We start from the raw sequence: 12,524 nt of genomic DNA on the forward strand, positions 1-12,524 counted from the left end.
AGGAGACTCAGAGACCCACCATATAACTGCTAAAATCCTCACCTGCCCCTAGAGCTGGGCAAACAACAGAATTTTTTGGTCGCTGGCAATTCAAAAAAAAAAAATTGGTTTCAGGTTGAACTAAAATTTTTCCAAATGTTCGATGAACCAAAAAGCTTCAAAAAAAAAAACAACAACAAAAAACCAGGAACATTTCAAGGGTTGTTACTTTGATTTTTTTAAATAAAACTGAAGGACGTTTTTAAACAAAAAATTGTGTCAAACTGAAAAATCAAAATGGTTTGTTTGGAAAGTGTCTAAACGAAATGCTTCGACTTTTTAAGACCTGGGGGCAGGGTCTGGACATGAACAATTCAGCAGAACATTGAATGAATTCGCAAAATGTTTCTGTGTTGCTGAACCTGCATTTTTCACCTAAAATAGGTTTAGATGAAAAGTTTCACCCAGTCTAGTCCCCACCATTGATGGGCACCATAAGAGTGATCATCTCTTCTAGCTGGTTCCCCAGCCCAAGTCTGTCTCCATCTAACGGGTCCCTCCCACCCACTCCGGTTTAGGGTTGCCAATTTTAATTGGAAGTATTCCTGGAGATTTTAATCACATGATATAATCTTTAATTAAAAATTAATATTTAATTCCTGCAGACTCCCGGTCAATCCTGGAGGGTTGGCAACGCTACTCCAGTTCCCTGGGCTGGGCCTGTGTCCCCACCTAATGGATCCCTTTCTCTGGTTTCCTGGGTGAAGCGTCTGTCCTCCATTAGCAGGTCTCCCTCACCATTCTCCAGGGCTGGGTCTCGATTCCTGTTTCTGGTCCCCTGGGCCTGGTCCCCATCCCAGTCATGCACTGCGGGGAGCTCATATTCCTGTGAATCCTGCGGACTTCCAGGCTCCTGGGACAGATGAGTCGGCTTACTGAAGATGAGTCGCAGGTTGGCAGACACTTTTTCTCTAGCTTTCTGAAACTCACATTTGTATAGTAAGACTAGCAGCACTACACACACTAGCAGCACTCCCACCACAGCTGCCACCACCAGAAGAATCATGCGAAGATTCCAGGACGCTGGCTCTGAAACGAAAGAGAGAAAGGCCCCATTACTAAGGGACTCATTTAAATCATCCCACTGCTGCCATGAGGATCCCAGAAGATTATGATGTTCCTGGGATACAGTAAAACCTGAGTTTAGCCGTGCGCACATGGGCACCACTCAGAGCAGCAGGAATGAGATCTCCAGGCTCATTATCCCCATCGGCCAACCTGACGGAGGGAGAAAGGTGAGCCTGGCAAAGCAGCCCCTGTTACCGCGTCTGGGAACCGGGATTTTTAAGATGCTCCAAGATGGGGTCCCTCAGCTCTTAAGGTTAGAGGGAATGGATATTGCGGCAAATTGCCGGTACTGTTATGCTGGGTCTCGCGCTCTCTCTTCTTTGGGGAAGGTTCAGGGCACCGCTGCTTGCCTCTGAACCGGTATTTTTAATTACCTCACTAGTGTCCTTGAGGAGGGGAGTGGAGAGGGAGGGACCTGGGCTTGCCCTCTTCTCCAGGTCCCAACCCAGGGGCCCTGAGGTTAGTGGTGAACCTCTTGAACTGGTGGTTCCTTCCCCTGGGCTACTTCCCTCTCCTGCCCTTCAGCTTGTGGAGGGGCTTCTTGCCCTCCTTCTACACAAGCCAGGTGCCCCTTACCTAGGGTTTTTGGACTTCTCAGCCCACTGCAGCACTCCTCCAAACTTTCCTTTTGTCTCTCTTCAAAACTGTTCTCTGCTTCAACTCCTTCAAACCGCTCTCTGCTCCAACCAAACCTTCCTGCTCCAACCCCCCATACTGTCTGGCTGAAGCAGGGGGTTTATATCATGTGACTGACTGCTGGTGCTCTAATTGGCTTCAGGTGCTCTAGTTAATCTATAGCAAACCTTCCTCCCCTTGCAGGGAATAAGGCTCCTCGCTAACACCCTCCTGCTGCCCTCTGGCCATGCTGTATCACATTATGATCATCTACTCCAGCGTCTCCTGAAGCGTGGGGAAGGCCTAGCCATGGTGGGAAGGGTGGGGTTTGAAGATGTATACATGTATACTGTTTGTTTTTTTGACTGCTGCTGCACATTGAGTGGCTGTTTTCAGCGAACGATCCACAATGACTCCGAGATCTCTTCCTTGGCGTCGCTGTGATGCAATGTTCCACACGACAAGGGAAGAGCTGGGAGAGGTCAAAGAGGCCGGGAGGGGGAATTCCACACACGCCGCAGTCAGGAGAGCGGAGAAAGTATTGCACCAGCAGGGCCGAGGAGCTGAAGGCAGGCTATGACCTCATCAATGCAATGAGTCACTGACGTACAAGCACAGCGTTGGGGGATGGAGATGGAAACAACCATAAGCTCTTGGGGGACTGAAAGGGAGTTTGGGGTCAGGAGTGACACCCTGGTCAGACACTGGGCCTGATCCTTGTGCATGCCCAGCTCTCAGTGACGTCAGGGGGTGCGTGAGAGCTGGGACCCATGGAGGCAGCGTGGCGCAGAGCGCTGGACTGGGCGTCCCATTGCTGTAGGAAGGGTCTATACTGAAGGGCTACAGCAGCTGGAGTGTTTTAAGTGCAGACGCAGCCTGAGCCATAAAGCAGGTTCCTTCCCACCTCCTCCCTTTGCAGAAAACACCCAGCCAGTTTAAACAGCCACAGACTCCTCAATAAAAGCGATTTCTCCTCCAGGCCGTCTCCAAGCCTCTCTCCTTGCAATCTGAAGAAAGCTGAATGGTTGACAAATGGTTTTCAGCTGCTGCTGCTTACTTCTGTCTAGCGCCTGTTTCTTTCTAACGGTGCCCCGGCCTGTCATGGAATGACCTTGCTAAACCGGTTACAAATTCCAGAAACCCGTTAAGTATAATACTTAATAGCCCAATTAATCTAAGTAATTATTTGACAGTGCCTAAGCAACTCCCTCACCCAACCCAGACCAAGAGGAGTTGCCTCTCTCAGATTATTAAGAAGAATGGACTGGGACTTTTTAAATGACGGGAGAATTGAACGGGGCTGTCCCAGCTGAGTGCTCTAGCCACAGGGCTGGGTTAGGACGGCTCCTCTGCCATGTTGCATGGAGCAAGGCAGGTGCCTAACTTATTCATGCAAGGTAGGACTTGAGCAGCATCGAAATCACCTGACTGCAACAGGGGGATCACAAGCCACAACAGGCGTAGAGCATGGAGGGGCTGGGGCGGGGCTTAGGACAGACCCCTCTCATCGACATCTTCCATTGGCTAGCGTAGGTGCCCCCCCCCAGAGCATGCTGGCTTTTGGGGATCGCAGTTTTCTGCCCCTGACCTCATTCCCTTAATTCCCCATCAGGAATAGCATCCCCGACGCCATCACAGCAAACCTGGGGGCTGAACTTTGCGACTTTGTCCTCACCCACAACTATTTCAGATTTGGGGACAATGTCAGCAGGACTGCTATGGGTACCTGCATGGCCCCTCAGTACGCCAACATTTGTATGGCTGACTTAGAACAACGCTTCCCCAGCTCTCGTCCCCTTACACCCCTACTCTACTTGCGCTACATTGATGACATCTTCATCATCTGGACCCAGGGGAAGGAGGCCCTTGAGGAATTCCACCAAGATTTCAACGATTTCCACCCTACCAACAACCTCAGCCTAGATCAGTCCACACAAGAGATCCACTTCCTAGACACTATAGTGCAAATAAGCCATGGTCTCATAAACAACATCCTATACCGGAAACCTACTGACCGCTACACTTATCTACATGCCTCCAGCTTCCATCCAGACCACATCACACGATCCATTGTCTACAGCTGAGCTCTAAGATACACCCGCATTTGTTCCAATCCCTCAGACAGAGACAAACACCTACAGAATCTCTATCAAGTGTTCTTAAAACTGCAATACCCACCTGGTGAAGTGAAGAAACAGATTGACAGAGCCAGAAGGGTACCCAGAAGTCACCTACTACATGACAGGCCTGACAAAGAAAGTAACAGAACGCCAGTAGCCATCACCTACAGCCCCAAACTAAAACCCAGGGCCGCTCAGAGGGGGGAGCAAGTGGGGCAATTTGCCCCAGGCCCCGCAGGGGCCCCCATGAGAGTTTTTCGGGGCCCCTGGAGCAGGGTCCTTCACTCGCTCCGGGGGCCCCAGAAAACTCTTGCGGGGCCCGGGCCCCTGGAGCTTCTTCTGCTCCTGGTCTTCGGAGGCAATTCGGCGGTGGGGGGGAGTGTTCTTCCGTTCTGGGCCCTGCTGCCAAAGTGCCAGGTCTTCGGCGGCGGGCGGGGGGGGGCTCTGCTGCCGAATTGCCGCTGAAGACCCCAAGCCCCCTGAATCCTCTGGGTGGCCCTGCTAAAACCTCTCCGGCACATCAAAGATCTACAACCTATCCTGAAGGACGATCCCTCACTCTCACAGACCTTGGGAGACAGGCCAGTCCTCGCTTACAGACAGCCCCCCAACCTGAAGCAAATACTCACCAGCAACTACACACCACACAACAAACACACCAACCCAGGAACCAAACTCTTCAACCAACCCTGGTGCCAACTCTGTCCACATATCTATGCAAGTGACACCATCATAGGACCTAACTACATCAGCCACGCCATCAGGGGCTCATTCACCTGCACATCTACCAATGTGATATATGCCATCATGTGCCAGCAATGCCCCTCTGCCATGTACATTGGCCAAAGCCGACAGTCTCTACACAAAAGAATAAATGGACACAAATCTGACATCAGGAATCATAACATTCAAAAACCAATAGAAGAACACTTCAATCTCTCTGGTTACTCAATAACAGACCTAAAAGTGGCAATTCTTCAACAAAAAAACTTGAAAAACAGACTCCAACGTGAAGCTGCAGAACTGGAATTAATTTGCAAGTTGGATACCATCAGATTAGGCCTGAATAGAGACTGGTAGTGGCTGGGTCATTACAAAACCTAAACATAATTTCCCCAGTACTAATTTCTCCCTACTGTTACTCATACCTTCTTCTCAATTGTCTGTAATGGGCCACTCTCTTACCACTTCAAAAGTTATTTTTCCTCCATTGGTATCCTGCTGTTAATTGATTTATCTAGTTAGACTGACCTCACCCTTGGTAAAGCAACCCCCATCTTTCCATGTATTTATACCTGCTCCTGTATTTTTCACTCCATGCATCTGATGAAGTGGGTTCTAACCCACGAAAGCTTATGCCCAAATAAATTTGTTAGTCTCTAAGGTGCCACAAGAACATAAGAACGGTCGTACCGGGTCAGACCAAAGGTCTATCTAGCCCAGTATCCTGTCTACCGACAGTGGCCAATACCAGGTGCTCCAAAGGGAGTGATCCTAACAGGCAATGATCAAGTGATCTCTCTCCTGCCATCCATCTCCACCCTTTGACAAACAGAGTCTAGGGACACCATTCCTTACCCAGCCTGGCTAATAGCCATTTATGGACTTAACCTCCATGAATTTATCCAGTTCTCTTTTAAACCCTGTTATAGTCCTAGCCTTCACAACCTCCTCAGGCAAGGAGTTCCACAAGTTGACTGTGCGCTGTGTGAAGAAGAACTTCCTTTTATTTGTTTTAAACCTGCTGCCTATTAATTTCATTTGGTGACCCCTAGTTCTTGTATTATGGGAATAAGTAAATAACTTTTCCTTATCCACTTTCTCCACATCACTCATGATTTTATAGACCTCTATCATATCCACCCTTAGTCTCCTCTTTTCCAAGCTGAAGAGTCCTAGCCTCTTTAATCTTTCCTCGTATGGGACCCTCTCTAACCCCCTAATCATTTTAGTTGCCCTTTTTTGAACCTTTTCTAGTGCCAGTATAAGGACAAGGACTCCTCATTATTCCCCTAATTGCACTCGCATTGGGAGGCCCCAAACACGGCTCCTCAATTGGCCAGAGCCAACTCTGCTATGCCAGCTCCCAGTGGTCCGTTTTTGGCCAATTGTGGCACAAGCCATCAGGCCATCTGAGAAGATCCGGAGCAACTCCATGGTTCCCTCAAGCTCACATTGACGTAAGTGGGAGCTGGGACATGCGTGTGAAATTCAGGCTGGGATGAGAGAGGATATTGGTGAAGGAAATCTCCCATCACAAGCTACTTACCCTCCGCTTTGGTCTCACTGCGAGGTTCCTCCTCAGCACCAGAGGTCCCAGACACAGTAGGTGGGATTGAGCTGGACTCTGGAATAGACAATAAGAAGGAAAGTGTTGGTGAGGACTCCGTATACCATAAGCCTGATTCTCCTCTTTTTGTCTGCACTGCAGAAGGGTGGCTTAAGGGGGAAGGACCCAGGAGCGCCTGGTTCAATTCCAGCCTTTGCCACAGAGCCCTTTGATTATCTAGGGCCAGATACTCAAAGGCATTTGCATTCCTGAAGATGCAGGTAGGTCACTAATGGGATTTTCAGAAGTGACTAACTCCCATCTTCAATGAGAGTTAGGCAGCTGCGTGCTCTTGAAAATCCCCCTACGCTCCTATTTACAGCTTTAGGTGCCTAAATACCTTTGACAATATGGCCCTTAGGCCCAGATCCTCCAAGGTATTTAGGCATCTGATTCCCATTGATCTTTGAAGATCTGGGCCTCAGATACCAGGGTGACAGTGGCCAGAGATAAAACAGATCAGAGCCTGCCACGTATTTCCCAGGGATTTCAATTCTGACACTTCATGAATGTTTGTTCCTGATCCCGCCATCAGACGGAGCCAGCGGTATGTTAGTGAGCAGCCTGAGGAACGAAAGGCTTGCTAGCGACCATATAACGGAGTCACCCCGTGGCCTATGGGACACATGCCGCTCTCCCTGCGAGCCCTTGGGGTGCTTTAAACCTTCCCTACACTGCAGAAACTTTGCAAACATGGGCGGTGGGTATCGCAGGCAGGGGGAGGGTGTGACTCCCCAAACAGCCTAGCATGGCCGTGCCCATGCTCCGCCACCAGGCCAGGCTCCCTCCTGCTGTTCCCAGCGCTCTGCCATGGCTGGTTGGGGCTGGCTGGTCTGCCTCCCACAGGGACTCCGGGCAGCGCCCCCCCAGTACCAGCCACCCTGAGTGCCAGGCCTGGGGATGCAGCAACCGTGCCGCCGGGAGCGCTGGGCCTGGGGCCTCACCCCCACAGCTGCCTGGCACTGGGGCCGGGGGCCGCAGTGGGGGTGCTTTGGGCTCCTGCAGGGGCAAGGGGGAAGAAGGGGCCAGGGACTAGCCTCCCCTGGCGGCCGGGTCACTTGCTGGCCATGTTTGCAAAAAATGTTCATTGTCACTAGAATCAGTGGGCCTAGCGTAGGCCAGGCTCCTGCTCGGGCACAACGGATTTACACCTTCCTGGTTCTCTGCCCTAGAGCTAGGGCCAGTCCCATTGTTGGTTAGAGCAGCCTTGGGGCTGCTCTAATGTGTGCCAGCTGGCAGGGGGCCCTCAATCCACTGAGAATAGCCAGAGCACATGGTTCCTCTCTTCACACATTCCCCTTGGGCTGGGGGCTGCAGAGGAGATGGCTCTCCCAGCTCAATGTCTGCTGGGGTCTCCCATATTCTGGGAGTTTAATCATAGAAATGTAGAACTGGAAGGGACCTTGAAAGGTCATTGAGTCCAGTCCAGTCCCCTACCTTCACAGCAGGACCAAGTACTGTCCCTGACAGATTATTTTGCCCCAGATCCCTAAGTGGCCCCCTCAAGGATTAAACTCACAACCCTGGGTTTAGCAGGCCAATGCTCAAACCACTGAGCTAGCCCTGTTTCCACAGGCTTTACCCTGCCTGAGAAGTGCAATGGGAGCAGAGTATCAGAGGGGGAGCCATGTTAGTCTGGATCTGTAAAAGCTGCAGAGAGTCCTGTGGCACCTTATAGACTAACAGACGTATTGGGCCATGAGCTTTCATGGGTGAATACCCACTTCGTCGGATGCATGGGAGCAGAGTTTTTTCTGGGGTCACTGAGCGTAGAACTTACCTACCACGGTGAGGTTTACAATAGCCACACACTTCCTGTACATTTCACCTTGAATCCTGTAAACTCCTTCAGCCCCTTTGCTCACGTTCTCCATCTTGAAGTAGCCACCAGAAAAGGAGAGCGTCTCCTTGAAGGAACTGCGGACGTTTTGGGAGTCATCCTCAGAGGAGTAAATGACATCGTCCCACGACGAAGTTGAGGTGTTATATTTCTGCACGAAGAAAGACGTCTCTGAAAAGTAGGTGGCATTCGGGATGGAGGTGTTCACAGAGCCGCCTTCGGGCTCAGCCACGTGGAAAAATGGACAAGCTGCTTCGTGAGCTGTGAGATTTCAAACAAGAAGTATTTTAGTTTGGCTTGGCAACCCTGGGTCAGGGACTGACCTAGGGGGGTAGGGGGAACAGTAAAGGGAAGGGGTCTGAGAAAGGGTGTCCCTTATAATAAATCATTCAACCAGTCACTGTTTAGTGAGATGCTTTGTAGATGCTCAGAGAGGCTCTCCTGCCAGCTAAGAATTTTTGACACTCTGGTTCCCTGCTGGGACCAGCTTTGCTGTTCACTTGCAACCAGAGTGGATAAAAATCAATGATTTAAAAAAAAAACAACCTAAAATAAATCAGAATTTTTGTATTTAAATCGGATTTTTTGATAAAATGTTTTTTCTTCTAAAAGCTATCTAAAGATAGTTTTAATTATGATACATTATAGCTCAAAGATCTCTCACCATGGAATAGGGATTATAAATTCCAATTCTATAGTATGACACAATATATTCATGTCATGTTTAAGAAAAAGTTTTGTAAATGAGTTCCAGTAGTTCATGGATTAGGGACACAATCTTACGGGGTTCCAGGAGCTTCTGTACAGGTTATTTAAGTTAATCTTGCTATCTACCCACTGGGACTCAGTGCTGAGTCTAGAAGATACCATCAGAGATGCTTAGTTTTGCAGTTCTCAAACTGTGGATTTGTGCCTCCAGCGGTAACATGCTTGTTAACAGCAAAAATGTTTTTAAATAAATAAACGGAGGTGAGAAATAACAGACCTCAACCCTGTTGTCCCTCTACACATTTGTGTACACAGAGTCAATCCCTTACCTCGTTCTAAAAGGGCAAAGATTCAGAAAGTACAATGAATAGAAGATTGTTGGGGAGGGGAATAGATCTGGACAAGGAGAAGACGCCTGGAGATAAATGTGAGAAGCGAGGGACATATGCTTGTTTTGTTAAAATATTATATGTTTGCTGCTGAAGAAAAAAAATCCAGAATACTTAACATTGGTGTTTTAGTTAAATACAACAATTTAAATGTCTGTCTGGTCTTCTCCTAATGGCAAGAAAATCCTCCAAATATTAATGATTAACCAGTTGAATTGGAGATAGTTCACCTCCCAATGACTTCATAAATATCTGCTTCAATTACCTTTGGTAAATGAAATAACCAAACAATTATTCATTTTGGCTCCTGGCATACCTGTGGCCTTTCCCTCCACAGGGGGAAGAGTTAAAGAGCCAAACGATGCATTAATTAGAGGATTCCCTACAATTAGCTCCCTGTGACTACGGCAAATATTCCTCATTCCCACTGTTGGCAACTCTCCTGATTTTTTCAAGCATCTCACGATATTTGGTGTTTGATTTTCTAAAAGCCCCAGCACCTGGAGTCCTGTGATAAGCACATCATTTTGTTTAAACCAAAATGTGGGGTTTATGTAGGAAGGCTTGAAAAAAAGTGACTTCCCATATCCCCCACCCCTAGGCTCAAAACTCAAAAGATGAAAAAGCAACCCCCCCCCCAAATAATTGATTATTTTTAAATATTTCATGATTTTTAAGGTAACCTGATGGTATTTGAAGGCTGTGGGTTGGCAAAACTCTGCAAGATGCAATAAAGTGGCATTCCAAGAGGGCAGAGTTAAGGTTACATGGGGAACCCGCACCTATAACTGATCTCCTCCTGGTTAACATAGCTCTGTGGTTTGTTTTCTCGTGTAATGCTAAGATTCTTTCCCAGTGTTACATGGGGAAGATCTCAGCTGAGCATTTGCTGGTTCTCTAACAGCTGAGTTTGGGGCAGCAAAGTCCCATAAGGGCCTGGGGAGCAGAACTGCCTGCTGGTCAGCAAAACCAGGGTGGATTCAGTTTAAATCAAATTGATTTAAATCACTAGTCAGGAAGATTCAATTTAATCATGGATTTCTACATAAAAGTGCATTCTTGTTGGTTGTTATAAGCTCAATACATATTCTTCACAACTCAGGATGGTAGGATTAATTTTTAGAAGGTACACACTGTACATTTTTAAACAGTGATTTGTTTTCAAAACTCTTCAGATTAGTTTTACAGCTTTATCGTCTCCTGCCTGAAAGTGCCTCTTCCCTTGACAACCCTCCACTCCCCACCCATCGCACTTCATGGGATTCTGCTGTAGGGCTGCACAACAGGAAGCGTGTGATGCAATCATGCTTTTGTCTTTCTGTTCATTCTAGGTCCTCTAATGACGCTGAAGTGCCAGGCATTCAGCAGCTGCAGTTAAAGCCAGCGGGAGCTAGAGGGTCTCACACTCCTAGGCATCAGGACACATGTACAGAGCCCTGCACGGATACAAAATTTGTTTCCGCCCGCAAGCCGCAAAAAACGGTCCACGGATATGAAGCGGATCTCTGCCGATTTGCCGGGCTCTCCCCATTTATGCCTGGATTTAGGAGCTGAACTCTGGGGATTATTTTGCAAAACCTGCTACTGATTTAGGACTTTTTCGTAGCAAACCGTGGCTTTTTTAAAAAAAAAGACCCTGACATTCCATGACTGAGCAAAACAGCTCCAGGAATATCAGCAACGCTGGCTCAGAGAGGGTGGGACTCTTGTTCAACAAAATTATTTTAAACGAATGACTTGCTACGAAAGAGTTTGAGATATTTGCTGTTGCAGAACAAAGAGGGTTTTGATCTAAAGGAACGTGACCCTAAACTTCTTGCAATTTGTTCCACACACATGGGGCTTGTGCATTTCCTGCTGGGGCTTTGTCCGGACAAAGAGCCAGAGCTCAGCCCTAACAATCAACCGGGAGAGCGGCGGAGTCAGAGGTGAGGGAAGGGCTGGGAAGTGCCCGAGGCGGTGAATGAAGGTGAGTTAGAGCACAGAAAGATCTAGAAAGATCTAGAAGTGGGTGCTGGGGTTTCCCTGCGATGAATGGGCAGTGGGCAGAGTTAACAAGGGCTGCTTCCCATACACACCCCTAACACGCCGCGCGCACGCACACACACACACACCATCACGCCGGCACCAGCTCTGATTTCATCTCATGCATTTACACAGCACGTCTCTGCAAGCAGATTATAACTCCCAGTGTCCATAACTCCAGTAAACTCTGCAGTGAGGGCATGCCTGCCCCCCCCCCCGACCTTAAAACCCGGAGCGGAAGGACCCCCCCGCCGGCGAAGACCAGGAGAGAAGAAGCCCAAGGTCGACTCCCCCCGCCAGAGAAGACGCACGCTTCTAATCTGCCCCACACCCCACCCCCAGTTCCCCAAGCTGGGGCTTGCCAGGGGATCCCCTGCTCGTGATCAAGTGGAGCTGGCTGGATGCAAGGCGCTGGCCAATCCTCTGTCTCCAGCTGCTAAACTGCATTCAAAGAAACTTTACAAAATAACCCCCCCACCCACATACCTCCTCTGTATGTTCTTTCCAGGCACTCTCCCTGCTCTCCCTTTTCTCTGGGTCTCTAAGTCTCACCTGCTCAGCCAGCGGCTGGGGATTTGCAAATAAATAAATAAAAGCAAAAAAATACCAGACCAAAAAAGCCCCCAAATATTTGCTGTAAAATCGACATGGGCAGGACCATCGGGGCTGGACCTAGGGGGCTGCTGCACCCCCTGGCTTGAAGTGGTTTCCATCCTATACAGGGGTTACAGTTTGGTTCAATGGCTCTCGGCCCCTCACGGGACAAATTGCTCCAGCGCCCCTGGGCAGGACAGGGCCTGAAGAAAGGGGCATGCATAGGTGTTGGGAACACATGGGCGCTGCAGCTGCCCTCCACCCCCCCCCCCCCGGCTCTCTCTTCTCTAACTCCCCGACAACACGCGTCCCCCTCCCCTTTTCTGCTCAGGCCTCCAGCCCCACTGAACTGTACAGAAGGGAGCTGGGATCTCTTACCTGAAGTGCCATCCAAAAACCCAGACGGGCGGGCTAGAAGGAAGAGCCCCAGAAACACACCGACCCACCGCATGGCAAAAAGGAGAAAGGAATGGGAGAGCTCAGCAGCAGCTTCACCAGACACCAAGTCCAGCCCACTGTCACCTGACTCCACGAAAGCGCAGTAATGTGCCCATGTAAACGGTGCGTGGGAAGTTCCGCCAGAGAGGGCTGGAGATTAATTTAAAACCAACTCTGGAATTGCTTTGCAAAGGGATGTGAGTTTTCTGAATCATGATTTGCTTCCTGAGGTTGGTAAAGAATTTGGCTTTACTACAGGATTGTAAAGGATTCAGGCACTTAACCCACCCCTGCCCGCCCCCAAATTTCATAACTTTGTTCGAGTAGATGCAGCAATTAGAAAAAGCTGCACTTGGCTT

General features: G+C 49.0%; 1 protein-coding gene across 1 annotated transcript; it reads right to left on the reverse strand.

Annotated features, from left to right (window-relative positions):
* Window positions 1-200: 200 nt before the first annotated feature.
* LOC123345869 lies at window positions 201-12,178 on the reverse strand. Its single transcript, XM_044982928.1, has 4 exons — window positions 12,106-12,178; window positions 7,952-8,272; window positions 6,112-6,189; window positions 201-1,068 (listed from the first exon to the last, which is right to left on the reverse strand). Exons 1-4 carry the CDS (start codon window positions 12,176-12,178, stop codon window positions 653-655), a joined length of 888 nt encoding a protein of 295 aa, XP_044838863.1. The 3' UTR covers window positions 201-652.
* Between the last annotated feature and the right edge of the window lie 346 nt (window positions 12,179-12,524).

Source organism: Mauremys mutica, chromosome 12, assembly GCF_020497125.1.
Source record: "Mauremys mutica isolate MM-2020 ecotype Southern chromosome 12, ASM2049712v1, whole genome shotgun sequence".
NCBI classification, from domain to species: domain Eukaryota; kingdom Metazoa; phylum Chordata; order Testudines; family Geoemydidae; genus Mauremys; species Mauremys mutica.